The sequence below is a fragment of the Hypomesus transpacificus genome, chromosome 22 (genome assembly GCF_021917145.1).
Source record: "Hypomesus transpacificus isolate Combined female chromosome 22, fHypTra1, whole genome shotgun sequence".
In the NCBI taxonomy this organism is placed as follows: domain Eukaryota; kingdom Metazoa; phylum Chordata; class Actinopteri; order Osmeriformes; family Osmeridae; genus Hypomesus; species Hypomesus transpacificus.
The window spans coordinates 10,100,078-10,126,788 of record NC_061081.1 but is presented as its reverse complement, the minus strand read 5'-3'; the positions used below and the strand labels follow the sequence as shown (position 1 = coordinate 10,126,788).

General features: G+C 44.7%; 2 protein-coding genes across 3 annotated transcripts; one reads left to right on the top strand and one right to left on the bottom strand.

Moving 5' to 3' along the window:
* The first annotated feature begins 2,488 nt into the window (after positions 1–2,488).
* Positions 2,489–11,474, top strand: lonrf1l (LON peptidase N-terminal domain and ring finger 1, like). Of its 2 annotated transcripts, none has more exons than XM_047044458.1 (12): positions 2,489–3,222; positions 4,120–4,235; positions 5,159–5,281; positions 6,962–7,168; positions 7,357–7,573; positions 7,831–7,942; positions 8,049–8,163; positions 8,392–8,513; positions 8,741–8,899; positions 9,637–9,799; positions 10,012–10,164; positions 11,092–11,474. In XM_047044458.1, the coding sequence occupies exons 1-12, from the start codon at positions 2,604–2,606 to the stop codon at positions 11,248–11,250; spliced, it is 2,265 nt and encodes a 754-aa protein (XP_046900414.1). In that variant the 5' UTR covers positions 2,489–2,603; the 3' UTR covers positions 11,251–11,474. The 2 variants fall into 2 exon arrangements, with proteins under 2 accessions (XP_046900414.1, XP_046900413.1); XM_047044457.1 differs by having other exon boundaries at positions 7,354–7,573.
* Positions 11,475–11,708: 234 nt separating this feature from the next.
* Positions 11,709–24,572, bottom strand: cabp4 (calcium binding protein 4). Its single transcript, XM_047044511.1, has 8 exons — positions 24,498–24,572; positions 21,424–21,483; positions 20,560–20,752; positions 17,036–17,066; positions 16,415–16,558; positions 15,498–15,607; positions 15,111–15,258; positions 11,709–13,106 (listed from the first exon to the last, which is right to left on the bottom strand). Exons 2-8 carry the CDS (start codon positions 21,477–21,479, stop codon positions 13,078–13,080), a joined length of 711 nt encoding a protein of 236 aa, XP_046900467.1. The 5' UTR covers positions 21,480–21,483; positions 24,498–24,572; the 3' UTR covers positions 11,709–13,077.
* Positions 24,573–26,711: the final 2,139 nt, after the last annotated feature.

Sequence of the window (26,711 nt, the reverse complement as noted above, 5' to 3'; positions counted from 1 at the left end):
TTAGATTTGGGTTCTGATATTTCTTTGGGATTTTCAATGCAGCCTCTAATGTGGCTCATTGTTCCAAGTGATGTTTGTTATGTTCCTTTTTTTGGCCAGCAGAGGGCGTGTTGAAGAATCTCCAGGGTTGTATGCATTCTTTATGTCCAGCAGATGGCGGAGTTGTTCTTCTGTGAAGATCTCACTGCTGTGTAGGGTCATTTGTTTTCAGAGGCGAGGTGAAGGTTAGTACGTGCTGCTTTACTGTTGCTGGGACCCAGATGTCACTGTTGGCTGGACTCTCTGCCAGGGTTACTGTAGGTCAGAGCAGAAGAAGTCTTGTTGGTCTGTTCATTCTATGCAACCCTCCCAGACCATTCACATCATAAAAACATGCAAAGAAATCATGCTGTGTGGATTTGATACAGTTGTCACAGGCATAAAGAGCCATTTAAGATGGTAAACAAGTTAATCTGTTTACTCTGTTTACCAATTAATCTGTGGATTGTATATTTGCCTCCCCCTCACACACGCACGCAGACACACAGATATACACACACATAGACACACAGACACACACGCACAAACACACACAGACACACACTAGCCCTCTCTGTATCCTGAAATATTTGTTTTTGTGAAAAGGCCATCCAAATAAGATAAGGGTAGAGTCAAACAGGGACAATCTCTGTAGCCAACAAAACCTTCCATACCGAGAGGTCTGGCCATGCATCCTACCAGTCCAAGGGCAGTGTGCTTATTACCTAGGCACTAACACCAAGCCCTGACCCCCTGCTGCCTTCTCTAGAAACAGACACTTCACACAGTTTCAATGCAGCGAAAGCATGTCACAAAGTTGTTGATTATGGTGAAATATGTCATGCCATAGCCATGATATATCACAAAGAGAATTCTTCACTTCAAGAGTAAAAAAATGTCATGCAATGTTTAAAAGCTGGATAAATATTTTACAGACTCGTTATGAGAGTGTGATCCAAACTTGTTTCCGAAATCGTAGAATAGTGGATTCAGGATTGATCGCAACTCCTCAACTCCAGTAGACTACACTGTTCTACAAATCTGTCATGCAGTTTCTTAAAGGCGGCAAGAGGTTTTGTCAAAAAATGTTGGTGAAGAATATATGCTGTATGTACAGTCAGTACGGCTTGTCAATGACTCCAAAGTCCACATGGGCTGGATTTCTGTAATTGGCATGTTTTTATGTTGTTCCAATCTCTTCCTGTCAACATCCTCTTATGGTGTACCAATCCACCCATACCCCATACAGTCTGAAATAAGCAGACTCATGCATCTAATTATGCTTTTTTCTCTGTACAGAGAAATGTTCTGTCTAGCTGAGCTGTTAGCCTAATTAACCACTAATTTAGTAATGAAAAGTAGTGTAAGGTGACGTAGTGCATCGTTTTTGTTTGAGGTTATATACAGTAGCCTACTTGTGCTTCTGGTTGAGATTGCCAAAAACTTCAAGAGGGTTGAGAGAAAATAAGTCGTTAAGGTGCATTACATGACTCAGTGCTAGGTCTTAAGTCTTATACAACTGTATACACAAGATAATACCCTGTCATACCCTGTACAGTAAGTTATCAAGGTTTGCATGTGTGTATGTGTCCGTGGCCGTTTAAATTGTGGGGGATCGGAAGTCCCCAAGAGTAAAACAAGGAAGATGATCTTTGTTCCCAAAAGTTCAAATCTATTTCCAATCATGTTTATTTATTTGTAGGGTTTTGGTTAGAGTTTGTGTTAGGGTTAGAGTTAAATAATGGTTTGGGTTAGGGGTTAGCGAAAACTGAATGTTGAATGGAACTTGTCAGTCCCCATGCTAACTTGTGTGCGTCTGCTATTTGCCGTTTTGTCACATTGGATATTGGTACTGTTTCCTCGACTGTTCCCTAGAGAAGTGGTTCCCAACCCTGGTCCTCAGGGCACCCCTGTCCTGCATGTTTTAGATGTTTCAAGCAGGGAAACATCTATAACATGCAGGACAGGCATGCCCCCCCCTGAGGACCAGGGTGGGAACCATTGCCCTATAGAGGTTAAACAGTCCTATTTGGCCTAAGTCACATACTACAAGTGTTGTGAGTGCGGTATGATGCTTCATGGATGTTTTCCAGACTTGTTTATAATCTATAAAATCTTCATGGGTACCAAATCCAAAGAACCTTGCCTTAGTAATCTTTCCAATCGAAAATTATGTAACTGGTTTTGCCACCCTTTTGTAACACCGAACATGGGCCACTTCGACTCCGAAATGTTTTAAAACAAAATGTGTCAACAGATAAACCCATTTGTCCTCGAATATGGTGTCATGGCTGACCATAACGGTTATGAAAAGTGCTTTACCTTTCCATCTAACGACACAAATTTGTATATGCTCTTCATAGACTTGTTATGAAACTTACAACACACGTTTCGTAACCCAGGGATTCTAACCAATCACCACACGCTACTGATGATCACGTGATACCGTTTTTATATAACAAATGGGTGTTCTACGTATAATTTGTCATGCCAGTAGCCGGATACTCGGCATGTGTAGTGATGTGTAAACCAATTCTTAGAACTAAATTGAAATAGCAGGCATTTGTTGAATATACCTAGCGATAATGTCGTTACAACAGCCTGCTCCAGAGGATGCTCTTGAAGATAAAGGACGATTCTTTATAGAACCTGATCAAGAACACGACTGGAACAAGGAGGACAATGTTCATTACACACTTATTTTACAGAAAGCCGATACTCTGGCATCGGAAAATCGTCTTAAAGAAGCCATTGATGTGTTCTCAATGGCCTTGAGGTGTGGTGCTGTACGTCCGGGACAGTTAGATACTTTAGTGGATTGTATCCTGCGCAACTTCAAGAAAAAGATAGAGGAGAATGAAACTATTTCGGAACGGAGGAAAGACGGGCCCGACTACACCCGGGGGATATTTGATTGTCCAAGTTGTCACAGTTTTTTAGGTGAACCTGTGACAATAGGCTGTGGACATTCATATTGCAAAAGATGTTTACAACACGACCTTCTGTCTAAATGCAAGCTTTGTAGCGAGACCGTCAGAGGCAGGCCTGGTAACGTCAAGATAAATGTGATTCTATCCGGACTATTGGATAAGTGGTTCCCCAACGACCTGAAAAGATCTAAAGCTATAAATGAAATTGAAGACTTTTGTAGAAGAAAAGACTTCGAGAAGGCAGTGTCACTTGCTACGACTGTGATACAAGATGGTAAGTTGGGGGGGGGGGGAGGATTCATGCGCGTTTGCGCATCCTTGACTGTCTACAATGGTTGTTTGCGAACTTGACAAAAAAACGATGATTTAATAAACTTGCATTCGTGCAAGTTGCATTCGTTTCCGATGTGTTAAGTATAAACGGGGAGGACGGGGGAAGGGGGGATGGAGTTCTACTGACCAACATTTTTGGTATTTGATAATCAGGTGTCTGACATAAACCCCGCCTATCCTCTGTCACATAACCAACGTGCGACCACATTACGAAATCTCGAAACTGGGGCATGCGCACAGAAATGAAGTTGCATAAGGCAGGTCATGACACTAACGTTTTGTAAATTTGTTTCCTGTTAAAAGGAAAAACAAATAGAACAATTTGTAAAATGTCTCCGGATAATAAAAGCACATTCAAGTCTAACTTGTAGCATGCGAGCCAGCTCAGTAGGCTAGCTGTGGCTAACACTCAATAAACAGTCCAATAATTCACTACAGTAAAATTAGTATTATAGTAAAAAGTATTCCTAACTGTACAGGAACACAGAAAAAGGAATTTGACCTATCTTTAAGGTTGTCTGTGTATCAAAATCAGAAACAAACTTACACCTTACACAAATTTGCAAGTTTACACCTGCAAGGAATTTTCCTTGTAACAATAAGCATACGTTAATAAGCAAACATTCAAAAGTGCCAAGTTAACAATAGAAGAATGAAAACAGGTGATAAAAAGGAGTGTATTAGTGTCAGTAGGGCCTTGTTGATGTGGAGGGGAGTGGTACAAAGACTTAACTGACAGTTAGTTGAATTGTCTAATCTAGTTTCTCTTTCTCACCCTCTCTCTCTCTTCCCCCTCTCTCTTGCTCCCTCTCTCCCTCCTCTGCCTCGGTTTTCCCAGACCCGGGGGATGTGGTGGCGAGGTGGTTGCGGGCTGAGGCCTACTCAGGGTTGAAACAGTACCACCAGGCTCTGGAGGACACTGACCTTTGTCTTGACACCGCCAACTCTGCACAGGTAGGCTCAACCACCAGTACACTAGACTTTTCCATGGACCTTGAGTGTGTGCATGTGCGCATTGTGGAACAGTGATTTAGTGAAACCCCGTTACTTTGTTTAAAAAATACAAAATAAATGATGCTCAACAAACTTCACTCATCATGGCCAGGTGAAACCCATATCCACAGATACAAATCAAATATAAATCAGCAACCATTGGTATACTCACAAAGTGCGCCCTCACAATAACAATATGCTTGAAACCTATGATGAAAATCACAAACGATAAACTCAAAATGAAACACGACTGAAGTATTAAACTGAACTCAGGCCAGGCTCAGTCACTGATTCTGTTATTATTGAAACTTTCAGAGCCATTCTTCTATTTTAGTCTGAGGTCATAAAGAGGTCAGCTAAGCGAGTTTGAAAGTAGCATGGTGCACCAGCGTAGGAGGGTGTTACTCGCCACCTCGGCCGAGTGATTAAGGCCATGGCTGGCATTAAGGTAGGAGAGGGGGAGGAGTTCACAAGTTGAAGTTGTAAGTGTAGTAGGTGTGGGATGGGGTCCAAAACAATGGAGTCCCTCCCCACATAGCTCACTCATCTTCTCATTTATTCAGTTAAGAAGACCGCAACAGAACATAAATGTATTATTCCACAACCAAATTGAATGATGTCAAAAACATTTCAAATCATCATGAGTTGATGCAAACTGAGAACGTGTTCCCTTTTGTTTGACAATCGTCATGGTCAACCCAGGTGTGGTAGACTATGTTGGTCGGATCTGTAAGGATGCATGTTGTTCAGGACTGGGTTGGTGTACCTTCACCTATCTCTCTGTTCCTCTCTCTTGCGATTTTGTATAATGTTCTCCATGTGTGTTTATCTCTCTCTCTTTACCGCTTCCTGTTTCCATCTCTCTCCATCCGTCCCTTCTCCAGGGCTATTATCAGAAGGCCAAGGTGCTCCAGCAGATGGACCAGGTGGATGAGTCCCTCCAGGTCTTCCTCCACTGCCTGGCCCTGGATGAGGGATTCCCCAGGGCCAAGAGGGAGGTGGAACTGGTAAGAGATACTAGCTCACAAGGTCATTTTTTATTTGGTCTCAAATGTGTGGCTTCGAGTGTACTGGACATGTAATTAGTTATTATACTATAGTTAAAAGTAGCACTGTGACATATTTGTATCCCCCATGAGTAGACCCAGTAGTTTGTATCAAGCCTTCAGGCCTCTGAGGTTCTCTGTGTTCTGATTCCACATCGTGCCTCGCCTCGGCACATGCTCAAAGTCCTTGAAGGGAACATCATGTCTGCATTCCACAGTTGTTATGCTCTGCTGGTTCTAGACCCAAGCAGCACCTTAATGGAATCAAGCCCCTTATGTGTGCATGGTAGAAATGGAATGATGCCCAACTTGCTGTAATCCAATTATTGATTTGGGATCCCATGTCACACCAAGTCAAATTCATTTCCTGGTATGTTTAAAGTGGATTTTTTTCATTACACCTGTAGACTGAGAGACATTGGAGCTCTGAAAACACATTAAACATTTCACACTATCCGTAAGCATATAACATAAGTGTCTTCCTGTGGGTTACCCTGTGTGACTGTGCTCAAAAAAATGACATTAGACTCAATCTGAAGTCCAGGATGGCCTTGTGCAGGCCTACAACTGTCCTATCAATGACAATGGTGGACTGTCTGAGACAATATGACAGCTCCTGTGTTGTGTTAGTTGTTGTGGGGTGTTTTTACTCTTGTACGATAGGATTGTGGTCTTTAGACAGCAGACACTTCGATAGTGTGTGTGTGTGTGCGTGCATATTTGACGGGTTCAGTTAGTATGTATAATGGTATGTTTGTGACAGCGTTTCCACATGACTCTAATTTGTGGCCTATGTTCTCCTTGCCAACCCTGTTCTTGTATAACAACATAACTAATTCTGAAGGTCTGGTTCAGCTCCGCTTCTCCCATCCACGTTCCTCTTCTTTCTGTTGCCCTGGGTGGGTCCAAGCTCTGCAAATGGAGAACGGCCTGTCTCTCATTGACCGGGGTTCTCCGGGTTATAATATAACTGGATGTTTAGCACCATTGGAGAGAGTGAGAGAAAAGGAGAGAGGCAGACATGAATAGAGAAAGACACAGAGAGAGAGAGAGAGAGAGAGGGGGGGGGGGGGAGGAGAGGGAGAGAGAATACAGAAAGGGGGTGTAGGCAAAATGTGAGCCCTAGAGAAATACACTGCTAAATAGGGATAAAGATACCGCAATTACCAAAGGGCCAAGTGACTCCACCAGAGCAGAAGCATTTAAAAACTTGGAACGGGCTGTTGTTTCTGCAGAAGGCTTTCCAGTTTCTTCTCTCTGAGGTGAAGTGAGGACATCTAGTTGACTGGCAATTGGTCAGTAGACTGTCTTCCCCAACTGCATCCACAATGACAGTCCAAGCCTATATTTGCCTTTGTCAGGCTACCGTCTATAGCACGCTGACACAACTCACTTTTAACCTTTGCAGAGTTAAGTCACTTTTTGAATTCCCAGAAAGTCCCTTATTCTCAGAGATTTGCATGTGTGTTCTTGTGCTATTTGATTTACTGTTTGGGTGTTTTGTAAGAGGGTTTAGCACAGGTTTTGTTTGTACATGCTCCTGACTGCCATCGTGGCTCTGAACGACTCCTGAGTGTGCCGTTTTGGGGAGCCTCTGCGTCCACTTTCAGTGCTGGATGGTTAACCTGGTGCTTTCCGCAGATACTGTTGGGCCTGCTGTCTCCGGGTGGGGAGAACGTCAAGGTGGGCCTGAGGGAGACTGCCTCCAACACCTCGCCTCACTTGCGCAGTAAAACACCGGTGGCCGATGCACAGTCCCAACATCAACACCAGCCCCCAGGTCAACACCAGCACCACCCCCACCAGGGCCGGGCCACCTCGGCCCACTCCGACTGTGATGCACAGGAGGTAAGGCACCTGAAGATGGTCCATAACCAATGTGCTCAGATGGTGTGGCCACACAGCAAAGTTCATTGATGTAACAAAGATGTCTTGTCGAATGTCCTCCAGTTTGAAACACTCTTTATTCCCTTGACCTCTCTCTCTCCCGCCCCCCGTGCTTCTCTCCGTCCTTGTTCCTACGTCTTGTTCAGAAGCCGGGTCGCTCCGAGAGCCTGGAGCGCCCAGGACTAAGCCGCGCCCACTCGCTGCGAGGCCACGGGCCGGGTGGCGGGGAGGGGCTGAAGCGGGTGTGCTCCGCCCCCCAGCTGGGGGACCAGGAGAAGGGGGCGCTGCTGCTGAAGAGAAAGCTGTCCACCTCAGACTCAACCCCCTGGGTGATGTCCCACGGACGCAGCAAGCACAAAAAACAAGGTCGGTCACCATCCGGAATATTCAGTCTGGTCTATTCTAGTCTGTTGTGTCTCATGCTATTCCATTGTTGAAATTGCAATACTAAGTAACAAGAAAGTCATTTTAACAGTAGTCTTTTACCAGCTTCAGTAGCGGCACTAGTATCTGAAGAATGCGATCTTAGCTAGCACTGGTACTTTGCTAATTGTATGTGTGTTGAGCCTTAGTGTATGAAGATTTTCCTCCTCTTCCTGACTCCTCCCCCTTTTGCTGCACAGTGCCGGGCGTAGTCACAGGGCACCCCATTGCTGCTGCCACCCCCCGCAGCCCGAGGACCCTCCCCCGAGACTTACTGGACACCAACGACTTGGAGTGTTCCCTCTGCATGAGGTACAGAGGCACATCCGCGTCAGGTCACAGGGTCCTGATAGATCAACCAGAGCTGGATTTATTTTGAGGGACCTTTTTTCTCACAAGTCATTTGTTTCCTGGCCAGGCTGTTCTATGAGCCTGTCACCACACCCTGCGGACACACCTTCTGTAAGAACTGTCTGGAGCGCTGCCTGGACCACACACCCCAGTGCCCCCTCTGCAAAGAGAGCCTGAAAGAGGTAGGCCCCCCCCCCCCCTCAACAAAGAAGGCGTAGCTTACTTGTGCTGGTGGAGCTGTATTGCAAGGTTAGCTCTAAGCCCCTTAATTTGGGGGAAGACCTGTCTTATTGACGTAGCTGGTGTGACCTCTCCTCCTTCCCCCAACCACTCCTCCCACTCCTGCTTTTCTTATACCTCCACCTCCATCTCCACCCACTCCTTCTTTCCCACTTTGTCTCTACCTCCAGTACCTGGCAACCAGGAAGTACAATGTGACCAGTGTTCTGGATGAGCTGATCCAGCAGTACCTGAGGGAGGAGCACTCCGAGAGACAGAAAATCCACCTGGAGGAGACCCGGGAGCTCTCTGAGTCAGTCTCTTCTCTTTCTCCCTCTCTTTCTCTCCTCCGTCTGGCTGCCTCTATCTCCTGTCTCTATCTCTTTTCTCTCTCCATCTCTTCTTTCTCTCTTTCTCTCACTGTCTCTCTTTCTCCCTCTCAGGTTTAAGTTTACTCAGAACTGTACAGGATCAAAGAATCGCTAGTCTGGACCTGTGAAACCTTTCTCACTCTCCTCTCTTTCTCCCCCTTCTGTCCAGTCTGACTAAGAATGTCCCCGTCTTTGTGTGTACCATGGCCTACCCCACTGTGCCTTGCCCTCTGCACGTCTTTGAGCCACGCTATCGACTCATGATTCGTCGCTGCATGGACACAGGCACACGCCAGTTTGGGATGTGCATCAATGACGCCCAGAAAGGGTAGATATAAGACACACACACACACACATTTAGTCATTTAGCAGACGGTCTTATCCAGAGCGACTTACAGTAAGTACAGGGACATTCCCCTTGAGGCAAGTAGGTTTAAGTGCCTTGCCTAAGGACACAAGATCATGTGGCACGGCAGGGAATCAACTCCTGACTCCCTCCGCATACTCATACACACACACACATACTCTCACTCTCTTGTTGTATCTTCACCCTGGAAAAATCATTAAAAAGCTGGTCTCTGCTGAACAGAGATAAGAGACTGAGAGACGACATTGGGAGGATGAACATGCTATGCTAACAGGATTTCAGACTCAAAAGCCGCAACTTTTCTAACAAGCTGAATAAACTGGAAGAAATCAGAGTTGAGCAAAGATTGGAACAGTTATGCACAGTAATAGCCCCTTGGGATGTAAGAGCTTGTATTTGCTCTGTTCCCAAATGACTTTTATTATGAGGACATAACCGTGCAGTCTCTTGTAGCTTGGGCCTCATGGAACTAAATGGCTAAATAAATACATTAATGTGTCTACATAAATTGGGGGAAAGCACATTTTGTCTGTAGCCAGTTACAGCTAAAGCATGCAAAAATTGATACAAATATCACCCACCAAAAAATATCACAATCTAACCAACCAATAAGGAACGTTAAAAACACTCGTTTTGGGGTGTAGGAATGGATATCCTGAACAGAAAAACAAGTAGTGACAAAAATCTCATAATTTCAGGTTTGTGGACTACGGCTGCATGCTGATCATCCGTAGCGTGCACTTCCTGCCTGATGGGCGCTCGGTAGTGGATACCATTGGTGGCAAGCGGTTCCGGGTTTTGTCCCGGAGCCTGAAGGATGGCTACAGCATCGCTGACATTCAGTACCTCGAGGACACCAAGGTAAGATCTGTATGAATGTGACCTTATAAAAGTGTCTTAGTATTTACTCTTCCTAGTGGCATCAATTGGAAGTTACTGTGTTATTTGAACACAGAAGTACGATAGTGTGTGTTCATTAATTGAAGAAATATATACAAAAATATGATGACTTTATAGTAAACAGAAAGTTATCTAGCTTGTCGGTTGATGGATGGATTGCTCTGACCAATCAGGTGGACGATGCTGAGGAGCTGTCCAAGCTGCAGGAGCTGCATGACTCTGTGTATGAACAGGCCCGCTCCTGGTTCCAGAACCTCAAGAACCGCTTCCGGAACCAGATCCTGCAGCACTTTGGGCCCATGCCAGAGAGAGAACCTGACATCCAGGTGGGTCATCTGAATCCCCTGTTGCACGCTGGCCCACTCCCCTTTCTCAGAGTATTCCCTCTCTATGTGGATGAGAGGGGTTTTCGTGGGTCTTGGTGCCAGGGGGCTAGGTGTAGTTCCTGGATTGTAGTGCTAGGTATAGTTTCTGGGCTGGTTGTAGTTTCCACTGCATGCATTTACTGACGTGCATCTCCCAACCCCTCAATACAGGAAGTGTTAATCAGGTGTGGGGGATTAAATCTTAGTTCCATTGCTCTAGAACAGTGTAGCTGAGAGGGGCAATGTAGGGCAGAGAGCATTGTGGGTGACGCTTATATAATCCTTCAGAGGGTGTTGCGTCACAAGTGTGCAATGAGGTGATTACACACACACACACTCGCACACTAGTACAGCACAATACCAGTTCTGTCTCAAAGTATCTTTTCTTAGACATTTAACATAGGGTGTGTTGTATAATTGACTGAATTAAGGGCTTGTGTCATCAACATTGGAATTATTTACCTAACAATAAAGTTCTGTCACACAACAACTCTCAATTAAAGTAATGCTAATAGTTAATATTGATTATTATTATTAATAATATATATAATAATAATTGCAGTGTTTAATAAAAATAGACAAATAGCTTTTAAGCTATTGGTGAGCTGTCTGACCTAATTGGCTATGCTTAGAGAGATTTATCTCACAGGAAGTAATACTGTTACGTGCCTCAAGTACTGAATGAACTGAGTCAGGACTGTACTGCTCTTCTGCTCCTGACAAACAGCAACTGTGTTCTCATTATTAAGCCAACCTTCTATCTTGCCTTTTACCCCTCCTCATTACTGCGTTCAAGCTGGTGCGGTTTCGGCCTGGCCTGAGTGTGCTGTGTGAAGTCTAGATGACATGAGGCCAACCTTCCCTCCTTTCTTCTCATCCTCCTCGCAGGCGACACCAAACGGCCCTGCCTGCTGTTGGTGGCTCCTGGCCGTGCTGCCTATTGACCCTCGCTACCAGCTCTCTGTTCTCTCCATGACCACGCTGAGAGACCGCCTGGTCAAGATCCAGCACATCCTCACCTACCTGCAGAGCATCCCCAACGAGTAGAGCTTCTGGCTGACCTCTGACTCTCCCGCCTCAACCTGCCCGTCAACCTTCCCGCAGACCTCTGGATTCTACCCAGACAAAATGTTCTCTCGTCTATACTCTACCTGCCCTTAAACTCCCACCCTGGCATCCAGCTGCTCTGGACATGTCCCCATGATATCTCACCAACAGGTTGTTAGCGTGACAATGTCACGACCATCTCCATGATCACGGCAGGGACACCAGCAAGAAGATAACAGTATCGCCCACACACCAGCTCGTATCGTGTATGCTTCCGTGGAGAACAAATCCAAAATGCTGAAACTATTTCAAACAGATAAGAGGTTTAGTGGAGGTTGTGGGGACTGGCTGTGACTGGGATGCAGAATGGGGCCTGTGAGCCAAGGTTTTGTGATATGTGTATAAACCAAGTGCAATGACAAATGGTCTTGGCTTCCAACAACACTGAAAGTGTTTGTCCTCCTCTGCCGAGCCTCTTTTCTCTGTCTATCGTTGTCTCGCACGCACAAGCTTCTAACCACTACTGAAGTGTAGTTTGGTGGAGGACACCACTGTTTAATTAATAGAAATCAGCCCGTATTAACATCATTTAGGTTGTTAAAATTGTCAACTGTTTCTTCCAAGAAAGTGCAGCCTGTCTGCTGTTTTGTTTGACTTTATCACTTAATTGTAACAATAGTCTGGCAACATGCACTCAAATTATTTTCCTGCTGTTTAAACTGCATAAACTCAAAACTTCCAAAACTTGTAACAGTATTTTTGTTGTTGTTGTTGTTCCAGAAGTGAAGAATATTGATAGCTTAGACCCTGTTATATGTTTTGCTGGGTTTAGTTTCCAGTTTCAAGAGTCCAACTTGTCTTCTCAGCCCAAATTTCCAGCTTCCCACTTCAACCAATGTTCACTGTCATTTGTAAGGACTGATATATCTATATATTTTTGACTTGTGTATGTATGTGTAAATCAAACAAACGGGAATTTGCAATATTTTGACAAATGGTAAATGACATAACTGCATCCATATAGTACTTTGATCTGCATCCATCATAGAAAAGTTTATAGATCCTCCTTTATTTTTCCTCCTTGAAAGAAGCTGTCTTTCTTTGTGGAGAGGAAGAATGACTGTTGAAGGATCCTGCCTGCTTGAATTTGCAGACTAATTTTGCCTTATATACCATTTAAGCATTTTGCTTTAACGGCATTATGCGTCGGCTTGGTTACCATTCCTGTCGCCACACAGTTATTACTTTGTTATAGTTCTAATTTTTCCTTCAGTTGCACAATGGCTCAAATAATTTCATATGTAAAATGTATATCAAGTCATGGCTCTGTTTATGTAAATTTGTCATTTCTTTATTTGTAAAAATACAAAACAAGGTTGTTGTTTTTTGACTGCTTTTTTTGCTCGATTGTCTAAGTTATCAATTTTCAATAATAAATGCACTTCTTTTTCATTGTGGCTCAGGTGTTTATTGTGTCGGGATCATATATATATCAATAAACCTATTGGAAACTAAAGGTCTTATTTCATCAAGCCACTCCTGAGCTCAGAGCTGTAAAGTAGCTGTTCTACCACATGGGGGCGATACTGATTCATCAATAATACCTAACACTGGTTTCATAACTCACCTTTCGCCCTCTAATATTACTTAACCATTTTCTTGTGTGAAAAAAAAATCTTGCTATTTAAAGAGATTGAGATTAAAATATGCAACATTCATTGTTCTATACAACAGTTATGCACAATAGAGCAGGATGTTGACCAGACATGTATGCCCATTTCTGAAGATCAGCCATTCTGCTTCCTGTGAGTGTTGGACGTTTTCAGTTCATCGTGCTGACAGCATCATGACAAACTCTGCAGAGGGAGACAAAGACAGGCACATCACCACGCTTGTCAGTGCTTGTGGATGTATGGTGGACAGGGGATCCACTACATATCACACAGGGAAACTTTGTGAATTACAGCATTAATATTGAGTTCTCATAAAAAAATGCATACCCACAGAGAGCCCAGTGTGATATTTTTACTCGTGTTAAAATCAAGGTAATAATAAAAGACAGGACTTGATTGGTGGAAGTCTAGATTATGCCATTTACAGTGAGGGGGTACAATTTAATTTGGTAGTTTGTGAAGGGGATGGATGGTATCTATTTTGTACTTGCATTCAAAGGTTTATGGATTATTAGCAGTAGTATCTTTTAGGGTTAAGTGTCTGCCATTAATGAATACATTTAAATTATAGTTCCTCTTGACTTCTTGAAAAAAAGAAAATAACTGCTAAAAATAAAACAGGAACACATAAAGGCACAAACACCATAGAGAATAAACTGACAAAGACTGGCGACGGAGGCAACCATAAATACACAAGAGGAAGAAAGACAATAGACATATAACTGAGTGATTACAAAGAGACGTGTGGAGGGAACGAGGGGAGAGAGACAAGACAAGGACTGGAACACCAGAACCAGGAACCATGTCCAACACCTAGACCAGGGGTCTCCAACCCTGTTCCTAGAGAGCTACCTGCCTGTTGGTTTTTTTCTCCAACCACTCATTTGACCTGATTGTTACCCGATCAACCAGCTAATTATTAGAATCAGGTGTGCTAGATTAGTGTTGGAGCTAAGGGTTGGATACCCCTGACCTCGACACAGACTGACAAGGGAAAACAGGAAACATGAGACAAGGGAAACACTGGAGGCATGGTTGGGGCCTTGACACGTGTAAGGTAAAATGATGTAAGTAAATATCTGCAAAGACAAACGTGCAGATCGTTCAGGTACACGGTGTTCATAAAAAAAAAAAACATGTACAGCAACTTTACTTTAGGTACCGTAGTTTCTCACTTTCTCCATACACATTCTTTTATGGATTCATTTACACATAGTTTGATACATTTGGCCCTTTCGGGTGTGTGGTTGTCACAGTATTGGTAGCTCCATACGTGTTGAATATTTACGATTCGCAATCGGGGCAGCTCGAGTTCGGTCACTCTTAACACCTCACACCAAGGGAAAATCTGATAAGATAATCTGTAGATAATCGGCACATAATTAGGATTGTCGGGACATTACCTAGGATTGTCGGAAGGGGGAAATCAGCCCAAAATCAGCACTATTATCTTGTGGTGTGCACCCAGCATTACCTGATCAACCTGCCATTTATCAGATTCAGGTGTGCTAGATTAGTGGAGCGAAAACCTACAGGCAGGTAGCTCTCTAGGAGCAGGCTTGGAGACCCCTGCCATAGGTTTACCCACTGACACGGGACAGGTCATCATGGGACACTGCCCACATTAGTTTTGACGCACGCAGGGTTGTAAATCCACCTGTGTGCACACGTGTCCTTGTGTGTGAGAGAGGGAAAGGTCCTTGAGCATGTGACCCCACATGCGTGGCAGGTTTGCTTCTGTGTACTTACGTGTGTGTACTACAAAGTCCTTGAGCTTTGCAAACGTGTGTGTGTGTGTGCGTGCGGTGTGACGAGACAACGTGTGTGTATCGATTGTCTTAATGCACTACTGATAGGATTGGATTGGATTGGGGGCCCCCAGCCACCTTGACTGTCCTAATCTCATCTATTACGCCCCCCTCTCTACTTCCACACACCCCTCTCTTCTCCATAGAGGTACTCACTCCCAAGCCCCCTCTCCCAGTCACATACACCTTTCCACTCCTACCTTCTGTTACTCATGTCTCACCCCACCCACACACATCCCCTCCCCACGTACACAGACCATCACCTAGCCATCCCCCCCGTCCATCACCAAACACCGTCACCCCCAATCCACCGTCATCCAACCAACACACCACCCCCACACAGACACACGCGCACAAACACACACTGCCCAGCCCTCACCATCAAAGTCAATGGTTCCATCCTTGTTGAGGTCGATGTCTTCCAGGATCTCCTCCAGCTCTCCCTTCTTCAGCTTCTCTCCCAACAGGGCCTTCATGGCCTCCTTCAGCTCCTCCAGGGTGATGCGCCCGTCACCATCAAAGTCAAACTGGTCAAAAAGACAAGGCGAGGTGTGTGTGTGTGCGTGGCAGGGGGGAAAGAGAACAGAGAGCTCACGGTGCTGATAACATCAAAGGCCACTTTCGCAATAACACATAAAAGCGGCAAGTACTCACAACCTCACTTCCATGTGCATACTATAAAGGGTACTTCCAAGCATACTAAGTGCTGACTATACTATTCATGAGGTGTAAGTTCACTGCACGCTCGCTCTGGTGGGGGCTTCACCTGTTTGAAGGCGCAGCGCAGCTCTCTGAGGCCAACCATGTGAGCCGTCTCTGCCAGCATCCTGGGACCCATGAGCTCACAGAAATCATCAAAGTCCACATGACCCCCCCCTACACAGAGGCAAGAGACCACAAACACAGGTATTACAGACATACACACAGTAGGCAAATACACACACACAGGCATACACACACGCAGGGAGGCACACACGCATGCAGAGAGAAGGGCACACACAGGCAAGCACACACACACATAAACGTCTGCCACCACTGAATGAAGGTCATCCGATAACAGATAGGCGTTGGTCACCTACATTTTCAGAAAGGCTGTTCAGTCATGCCTGTAGTCATTTGCACATCCACACACACACGCGCACACGCCCCTCCACCTGAGGGACATTAATCATAACATATGAACTTTGACGCCCAAACTTCAAAGGGAGACATTAGTCTCTCTCAGTCACGCACGAACATTGGCATGCACATACACACATTCACCCCAACACCCCCCCCCACACACACACACACACACACATTTCCTAATGGGCCATCAATCACACATGCAGGAACTGACCACAGGGAGAGAAGTGAGCCATACACACACACATATACTGTATTTGCATGGAGCCAAAACATTAAGACCTCTCACAGGTAACACGTATAACATTGATCATCTCCAAACAAGGGCACATGTCATCATGGGTTGATTAGATTGTAAGTGAACAATCCGTTTTGGGATGTAGGAGAAATGGGCAAGAATAAAGACCTTAGCCTGTATATACACATACACACACTACTGTCTAAAGACCAGTAGGACTCGAACAGCCTTAGACACACTAGAACAGACTGCCGAAGGAACCGTGAGTCAAACACACACGCGCACACGCTCTTGTCCTCTGGTCTCGAACACACACTAACATTTCATCTTGATTTGCTGGACGATCTCGATGAGCTCCATCTCTGTAGGCATGTACCCCATGGTCCTCATGCAGTCTGCCACGTCTTTGTAGTGCAGGTAGCCGTCCCCGTCGTAGTCAAACTCTTTAAAGGCCACATGCAGCTCTGTGACACACACAGACACACACAGACACAGAGAGAATCCGTAGGTGCTAATTCCACATCAAGTGGTCTGTTGATAACGTTTTCGCTTCTGTCTAATTATTTTAGAGACGCTTTATTTGGCATACTTATTTTAATGGAACTGATGGCACAGTCCCAACTATGCCAAAGGCAGCCACCTGGCAGGCCAAGTTGAACAGAACCTAGAGTAGCTGTGAGTGAGCAGTACCATTATCATTCATTTACAGCAGTCAGCGTTGTAAAACTGCCGCAGGCTGTCAATTAATACCAGAAAAGTACACTGGAAACAAACTCTGAAGGAAGTCATCAGAAGCTAACATGGTAGACTTCAGCCTATGTGCGTCATCAGGATAAGAACGTTTAGGAGGGATTTACATTGTTGGGGGTGATACGCTACTGTGCGCAACTGTCATTTTTGTTTTTGCTGCGGCATTGCTAATTTCACAGACAAAGGCTTACCATCCAGTTCCTCTGGCATCAGCTCCCTGTCCTATAGAGGGAACAGAGTCAGAAACAGGAGGGAGATAGTGAGACAGATTAAGAGAGAGAGCATCTGAAGATGCCGTGTAAATGAGCGCTCCATTAAAGCAAAGTACTCTCCTGAGCAAAACTCCCCAGATAATCTGTTTTTTTTCAAACCAGTGTATTAGAATAACATCCATATCATATCAACACTGCAGCGCGCTGACAGGAAAACCTAATGGGATTTCTTCTGCGACATGCCTTTCTAATCCTTCTGCAATGACACACACATGCACCGACATGCACACACACCCGCACACACAACATCTGATGACAAGTCACATGCACAGTGTTCACACATACCACACTCTCACAGAATCATATTCGAGAATAACGATTCACACAACTACATATGCAATCTGCTCTTTCTAGGACAGCCTATGACACAACACACACCCCTCCCCCACAGCCAGGCTGACACACAAGTTCAGGGTGACTTTGGTAGGTGGTGATGCTACATGTTATTGCACCCTCAGACATACAGAGAGAGAGAGGGAGGTCACCAAATGCTAAAGGCTAACCACCACATCCCCAAGCTAACCAGCTACCACACAGCACACATTGGAGCCTGCATGCTCACCACACTGGCCCTTGTTGGAGAATGTCACTACCCATTGGAATACAGAACCAGAGTCTGGTTCCCACTAATGAGCCCCCTTGGCATCTACTGACCATGTACAAAATCCTGGTTATAGTATTACTTTCTACTACACACAGGCTGTAGAAAATATTCTCTGATAGATGGAAAGAAAAAACATTTGTGTTAAAGTACAATTCATGGCCGACATTAGACCAGTATTTGCTTTTCCAAAATGTTAGTATGCAGCCTGATAGTCAATAATATTGATATTATGCTACTATAAGAGCAACGTAAGTTCAACTGGGTCTTCTGCTGCTCTGATAACATGATCATGATGTTCAAAGAGCAGCCTCACTTAGATTTGGTCTTGGCTCATTTTTGGATAAAAAGTCAGGCAGTCGTGACTCAGGGGGTAGAGAGGTCGTCCACTAATCGCAAGGTTGGTGGTTTGATCCCCGACTCCTCCAGGCTAGGCAAAGTGTCCTTGAGCAAGACTCTGAACCCCAAGATGATCTCGATGGGCATGGCGTTTGTGTTGCTTTCGGTGTGTGTGAATGGGTGAATGAGAGACCACTGCAAAGCGCTTTAAATCTGTTATACATACATGCAGTCCATTTACCATCTAACAGAGACTGCTTAATAAAGAAATGCCAGATGTCAGATAAGACTCAAATTCCCTCAGAATTGCCCATAGTAACAGTGGCAATTCAAATGAGATTGTTATTCTGCCACAACAGTATCTGCCGTATCTTAGTTTGCATATACACAGAAAGCTAACTGCTTCTGGCTACAGCCCTGTATGATGGACAGGGAACATGCAACACCACGGGTTCCTAACTAGAGCCTTGCAGATAGCAGAATCTTGCAGACTACTGGACTAGAGTATTAAACATGCTAACATGCTATGTATGCTAGCCTCAGTCTGTATACCGTTCTACCATATATGCCAACATAGATACCTTCAACACTGAGAAATAAAATGTTTCAGAAACACTAATGAAATGAATACTGGTATATGTGATGTTTTGTGTATTGCATGTCGAGAAAATATATTCAGAGCTTCGAGGTTGTCCTTTTTTCAACCCAAGGTCACCCGAGAGCCCACTAGTGCTTGTGAAGGCATGACGTGTGTTTGGTGCACACTTAAACACATCAAAAGAATACATTAGCACAAATGCTAACCTCATTATGACTTTGACCTTTACAACGATCTTCTGTTAATGTTGTGCATGATTGGTCTTACAATGGAACTTGCAGGCCTACCATAGAAAAACTGAACCAATACACAATGGCTGTTTCTAGCAAAGTTCAGTGCAGCCAATTCCAATGTAGGCTGCATGTTAATGCACACGTACATAAAGACACGTTTGGAAACCAAGGACAGCACATTAATTTGATGTATTCATTTAGAAAGGATTAGATGGTATGCCAAGTCCCAGACTCAAATAATCAGTCAATACAAAAGCCAATTAACAGTTAATTTAATTCTTACTGTTTTCGCATGGGTGAGTGGGCAAATGGTTTTATGACCATGACACATATAAATACATGAGAAATATGCATCAATATTCCATACAAACGCTTTATGGATGCAACAAGCGCACACACAGTGCCCAAAATGTGTTGTTTATTATTTCTCTATACACACACGCACGCACACACTCCAATCAAATCCCCTCAAGACATCCATCCATTCCTCCGTCCACTCCTCTACCCTCCTCTGCTCTTGTCTGTCTCTCTATCTCCACGAGCTCTAATAAGGGGTGACAGCGGGCTTTGCTAACAGGGTTATTAATACTTGTGTATGAAGTACGAATGCGTAGGGTGGTAACCTTCCCTCTCTGTCTGTGCTCCAAGACAGGCTGAACTAATTCAGACTAACCCCAGTCTCCCCAGTCTTTTCACTGGTGTAGCTCGTAGTGGTTGCACTTGCGGAGTCGGTGGTGCCAAGTTTGAGTCCAGTGATGGGCAGCACGTGTTATACTGCCGACAAAGCTTGAGCTTTGTCACGTTGTCAGGGTGCCATCTGACTACTGTCAGTGTGTGAATGTGCATTTTCTGATAAGTTCTACAGATACTTTGTTTTGCAAAGGAAATTCAGTATGCATTAGGTATGTATGTAAATTATGTATGTATGTAAAAGCAGATATGTATGGTCCAAGATTCACTCTCATTCCTTTTAGAGATTCTACAGTTCATTGGCACATCAGTACATTTACTGGGTGAATTCATAATTGTTTACCGTTGTGAGCATTTCTAAGTCAATATGAAGCTACGTATTCCGTGAAGCGATCGATCCCACGTTATACGGCTTTTACAGAAGAAACATGCTGAATAACCATCCTCGGTTCATTTAGGCTTAGTAGCTGGTTTCTTGTACTAAACATAATTAAGCATTGTAGAAACCATGACCGTGTTAATCAGGATTACAGTGGACACTGACATTGTGGACAAAGAGCCACAGATGCGATAGGCTACGTGTCACTAGTCCGCTTAATGCAGATAAAGGAGCACTTGTGGTGGGTCACTTCCCCTGCACTTTCTTTTCAGCAGGGGCCACCCAGTGCACACCACATGAGGCTAGGTGCCAACAATCGTTCCCAAAGTTTCCCCCCAAACAACCAATGGCGAACTGGACTCTGAGCAAAGCAGGTACGGTAGACAAGGCTAATGTGTGAACATTATTGGATATGCTCAGTGTGGTCCGACCCTCTCTCATTAACATCGGCAATAATGATTTTCAGTATATCGATTCCCAGAGTGTATGTCTGTTGAACATTCCTGACTGTGGTTGTCAAAAACAAACACCGGGTCACCATGGGACAGAAAGACACTTGCTTTAACTTGACGGTTGCTGACTCTGAATGATGACATGACCCACCTGTCCAAACAGCTTGTTGAGGTAGAGCACGTAGGCGGCTGACACGGAGCTTTGGCTGCTGGTCCGACTCTTCCTGTGCGACTGAGGGTCGTCCGCTCCCAGCATGACTCCTCCCTTCTGGGACTCCCCATGGGACCTCCGCATCGACGAGCGGAGCGGGGTACCGTGAGCCGAGGAGGGCTGGGAGGGTGTGCTGTGGAGGGGTGGTGTGTGTGTGTGTGTATGAAAAGAGAGGGGGTGTGAGTGGTCAATTGTGGTGTGTGCGTGTGTGTGTATTGGAGAGGGGTGTTGAAAGGTTTAATGCTTCGGTCATCCTTTCTGTGTACCAACATCACTATCTAAATCACGAGCTGTGAGGAATCATCAGCAACATAACTGCAGGACCAGGGGTTATTTCTCCTGGAAACTCTTACGAGCCCAACAAACTGTCTGGAATTTTGAACTAATGGACCCCACAGGAGTTTGAAGTTAATTGTTTATCAAAGTCCATAATTGGCATTGTGTACATATGATTTCCCTAAGGTCCGAAAACCCAACTTAAATTACAGAGACAATTTCCATGAAATTCTTAATAGATCTATCCCAAGAAACCTGGTGGAGATCTGATTGAATGAGACAGGATTGTAAGTTCTATTAGATCTATGGTCTGGGAAGACTGGCTAGGATCAGGGTTAGTATCTAGAGTAAGCCAGAGAGACAAATTGGAGAAATGCAGAGAAAGCAGATGTTGCTTCAGATGGGCTTGCGCTGTGATTCCACATTACAGCCAACATCATATCAATTGGACAGGTTAGAAGCTTGTGGTCACAGAAATTGATAGCACTGGTTTGGTCCCAATCACTTCTGACAGCGAGCTGCACTCACCCTCCAGCAGAGGGCGGCCTGTTGTCTTGTCCTCCCTTCGTCCCTTTCTGAGACATGCTGCTGCAAGGGAGAGAAAGCAGGGGTATGAGGGTGTGGGGGCCAGGGATGAGAAGAAGATGACAAGTATTCATGTAGAGCATCGACAAGACAATGATTGAGAGGGGAAAGCAAGAGAACAAGACAGATAATAAGTATCCAAGAAGACCATCAAAAAGATGAAGGGAGGGAGAGAGAGAGAGAAGGAGAGGGAGGGAGAAGGCGGGGAAAGGATGATACCAGAGATAGATGTGGAGGAGCTCGACTTATGGAGCTTATGGAGTTAGAGAGGCAGTTTAATGACCTGTCATGGCGTTGAGGACAATCGCAGAGCAGGAAAACAGACAGCCGTGGCCATAGACAGACCCCCCCCCCCCCCCCCGCACACGCACGACAAACTAGAACCCCCCACCACCACCCCCTCCATCCGTCCCCCGTCATCCGCACTACAATGGAGAGACCTCCGCTCAAGCACCATGTTTGTAGTGTGGCATTTACAAACACGGGGCGATGTGCGCCGTAGGGTGGGTGGGGGGGGTGGAGTACACTACATGCCTCAGCAGGGTAATCGGATCAGACAAGAAGACCAGATCGCCTATAAATTACAATCAACAATCCAAAGCTTCTCAACAAATGAGACAATTTCTCCTCGCTTACCCTCCCGCCCACCCCCTCCCTACCCCCATCGACGTGTCCGGGCTCGTGAAAAAAGGCCCGGCACAAAAGAGAGATTGCACGGGCAAGGCCGTCTGACAGCCGCCTTGCATGTGATGTGTTCTGATTGCTGGGCAAGGACGATACGAAGGTACAAAGGGCTTCGCTCATCTTTCTTTCTCCTTCCTCTTCTAGCACACATTCACTGATGGAGGACATAAAGTGGGTGTTTGGGAGGTGTTTTAGTTGTCTGCTTGAATGAGATTGAGTACCGCAAGGACATATTGGGCTTCAGGTAACAATAGTTCTCTGTCACAAATAATTAGCGGTTCTTATATTTATGTTCAGGCTGAACTTAATTATTAACACACACTTTTGAAGTGGAATACAATAACAACACACACACACAAACTGCTAATTTATGATTTTTTATAATGGTACTCTCACAGATAACACAAGCTATAGTTTGCTTCAAGAATTACTTTCCTCTTCAATAAACAGAGTTCCCATCAGGGTAAACAAACAAGCCACACACACACACACACACGTTCTTCGACGTGAGCCATTAAGAGACAGCATGGTTCTCCAACACAGCTCCCTAAGTGGCCAATTGCTGTCAATCACCACGCAGACACGAGCAATTTCAGTTCCTAATCACGCTAATTGAAGGAATGGAACTAGGGTCCAGAAGAGGACTAAAACAAACAAAGCTAACTGTGATGATGTTGATGATGACGATGATGATGGATCTGGCGGGGGATGCCATAAAAAGACTTCTTGGAACATTTTCAGCAAACGATTTTGAAGCGCCAAAAGGGGAACCAAACCTGTATGTGGCCTTATCTTTGAATCACACTTCAACATTCTCTTTCTCCTTCAGCCCCACCCACAATCCTCACCTTTTATACTCAGCGACACAAATATGTAGACACACACACATTTAACAGACACTCTTATCCAGAGCGACTTACAGAAAGTACAGAGGCCAGTAGGGTGGAGTGCCTTGACCAAGGACACAACGTCATTTGACACGGCCAGGAATCGAACCAGCGACCTTCTGATTACTAGCCCGATTCCCCAACCGCTCAGCCACCTGACTCCCAACACACACACCATGTCATGCACAAACACACCACACTACACTTCCCAAAGAATGGGAGGATGTAGTCTGAGGCTCTGTCACGCTGCCTGTCCAAACGTCTTGGACTGCTCCTCCTTTCATTGTCATTCCTCTTTGAACCAGCAGTCCCTCGTCCACTCCACAGGGTCTCCCCAACCCTGCATGTCTGATCTGAGATCCACTGTGTGACACAACTCCACCCCTGCACCTTCTTCCTCGCATACACATCCCCATCGACTGATCACCCTCTAGCGATTTTGTGTCACACCCCTGAGATGAGCTTGTCCCCTCAATTATCAGCGTGTGGGTGTGTGACTGCGTCCACGCATGTCTTGTTTTCTCTGCTTGGTCATCTTCGCAGCTTTCTCTTGGCTGTTTGACATCCTTCCCTGGCTTGTCCCCTGTTGTGTAATTTACACACAATCAATATTGTATTGTGAATCTCATTCAGTGTCCCTGTTCAGTTTTCTGTCTGAAATAGGGTGCGTGTGTGTGTATGTCGTTGTTGATTGTAAATGATCTCAAAAGCATGATAAATGATTGATGACTAAATGATTGCATCATGGGTAAACACAGCCCATCTGGCTCTCAAAGTAAAGGTTCAAAAACTTCAAGTAGAGTTATCTATTTCTAAATTTCAGGGAAGCTGTTCGTGTTTTTGTTCTAGACGAATCGTTGGTGGAAGTGAGGAAGCAATGAATGACGGTAATAGAGAATGGGAAATGCTGCATTCTTATGCAGTGGTTTCCTCTTGTTGCTAGACTAGGCAGTGTCTTAAGATGTCATGTGAGGTTTACTGTGAGGAAAAGATGGCTGGCTACAGTTAACACTGCTGGCTTCAAGGTCAAATGTTTTAGGACAGTATTTTACGATGCCGCGCTGAGTTTGGCAGGCAAAGGTTTCAAACCCCTCCCCCACACACACTCTTACACAATAATTACATTTTGGTGTGCCTGCTTACTGACTTGTTCAGTTCTGACACTCCATCTATCTAGGTGGGCTACATTCAGGGGTATTAACTCTTATTGACTGACTTAGTCATTAATCAATTCTAATCTCTACTAACACAGACCGTCAATCAATCCAGACCTCTGGTAGTACTTTACATGCATGGCACAGGGATGATTACTAATACTTGTTTATTTCTTCCTTTGTTCATAGGAGCTGTATTTGACTATGTTCTTAAATGTAATGTTACGTCAACCCAGAGCCTGGAAGTTTCTAGAAAATATTTCAGAAGAATGCCTTCCCACCCACAACCTACCTTTGTTATGTCAAAAGGAAACGAGAAGACAATGAAAGAAAGGATAATGTAATTCCCTTCTTGGGGTAAAATCCAGACTTTGCTCCTCTTCCGTCAGTGTGTGTGTGTTGGTAGATATGAATTATAGCCGTCCTTAACACAGCACACATTGGGATTATACTATAACTGGGATGATAATCTTATTAAGCATGGCTGGATTACAGTATGGTGTGTGTGACTGAGTCAGCGATAGCGTCTTGGTGAACAAGGTGTGCAGGGACGCTATGTTGGTCCTGTCGAAGTCAGGAGTGGTCATTTGACCTTGCGACCTTGAATCGTCCTTCTTCTAATTTTCTCTTGCTTCTCTTGAAAGTCACATGCTTTTTCTTTGCAGCTACAGTTTTGTTCTATCTATGTAGAGTCCTCTTAAATGTCAACATGGAAACCATTTAAATGTCACCAGACACAATTCAGCTCCTTTATGTGGTTTTAGAGTTCACCAGCAGGTCACTGTTCGAATTTTTACCTTTCTTGCTTGCTTGTACTGAATGAAGGCTAGTTCATACTACACTGCTCTGGTATAAACTGGCCTTCAGACAAGTCTTTGTTGAAGTCGTTCTCAATTAAGTGGAAGCCAGTCAGAATCTGCCATCTCTGTGTCTTCAATGCTTCATTGCTTCAAGAATGTTGGCTACTCCTGGTGATATTCCATCAAGTTCATTCAAATGTCACTCCCCAGACCTGGGTTACTCTGGTATATTTTATGAGATTATAGAGATGTCCCCATAGCCTTCCTTATTCTGCAGCACACCTGGGGTATGTATAGCTATTTAGATACCCTGTTGTTGTGAAGTACATGCAAGCCCACAAACCCCTAATTAATTAGATAATTGCCTGTTTTGGGTTAATGCATTGGATGTAATTTGTATGGAATAACTCCTTACTCTCTCTCTATATATATATGTGTGTGATTTAGAGAGATAGACTCCACAGGTAGATTTTCCCTGTTTCCATCAAAGTTTCGCCACGCTCCAATATGCTTAGTGTGTCCCATTTAAGGCCTGATCCAGCGATTCACTGTTTGAAACAAAGTAGGAAGTAAGTTCCCTTTCAGAAAAATACAAAAAATAAAGAAACAGGCGAGCTATAATGTTGTCATGCCTTGCACACCAGTCAGCTCCCCACGGGATTACGTTCTGCTGCAGTGAAAAAGTTGACTCTAGTGGAAATCAGGGTAGGAGCAGTTCTAGCTCCTACCCTCTGCCCAGAGGCTTTGGTTTAGGAGAGAGGAGTGGATAAGTTAATTTGTTTATAAGATTGTAAAAGGCTTGGTTGTGTTATTATGGATTTTAGGTTTGTGTGGGAGTAACATATTAGCCTAAGAATGGTGTACATGTTTATGTATTGATACTTACCCCCAATATTGATAATTAGATGGATGAGAAAGTGAAGATTGTGTTGAGTAGTTTTGTGTGTGTGTGTGTGTGTATGTGTATGAAGACGCCTCAAATCTAGATCTTGTTATTGATTTGCAGTGTGACGTGTGCACGCCTCACCAGAGTTGAGGGGTCTTATGGGTAATGATGCGTGGGCTTATTGTTGACTGATGGAGCCATACTGGGGAAGTCATTACCTGGCATTGTTGCCTCATTAACTGCAGCATACCAGTCTGCCATGGGGCAGTGACCTGACACATCACCACATCCCGTGTCATCACATCTGCTTCTTTCTTTATCTCATACCCCTCCTTCTTCTTTGTCCCATCCCTCTATCCCCAAAGGCCTGCTTTCATTTCTTACTGCCAGACCCATGTTTCCATTTATTTTGTTGTTGCTGTTTTTTATTCTTTATTTCTGTGATAATTTATACCATCTTGAATTCATACCCTGAAGATCGTCTCTTGTGCTTATTTTTCATTCTTGTATTCCAGTAATCTTACTAGTTTTGTTGTTGTTGGTCAGTCCACCTTTGTTTCTGTCTCTAGAGTATTCTCTGTTCCTATCTTGGTGTGTCTCTTCCGCGCTGTCTCTCAGTTCCACTCGCCTCATCATATCTTTTCCCCACATCTCTCTTCTCCCCCTTCTAACCCCCTCTATTTCTATCTCCATCCCCGCAGTCACCTTCACACTCCTGTTCTGGAGCAGTTGGCTCCTCTCCCTCCATCCTGCACATGTCCACTGCCCTGCCTTTGGGCCACACTTCCCCTCCACTCCTCCACCTCACTCTCCCCACATT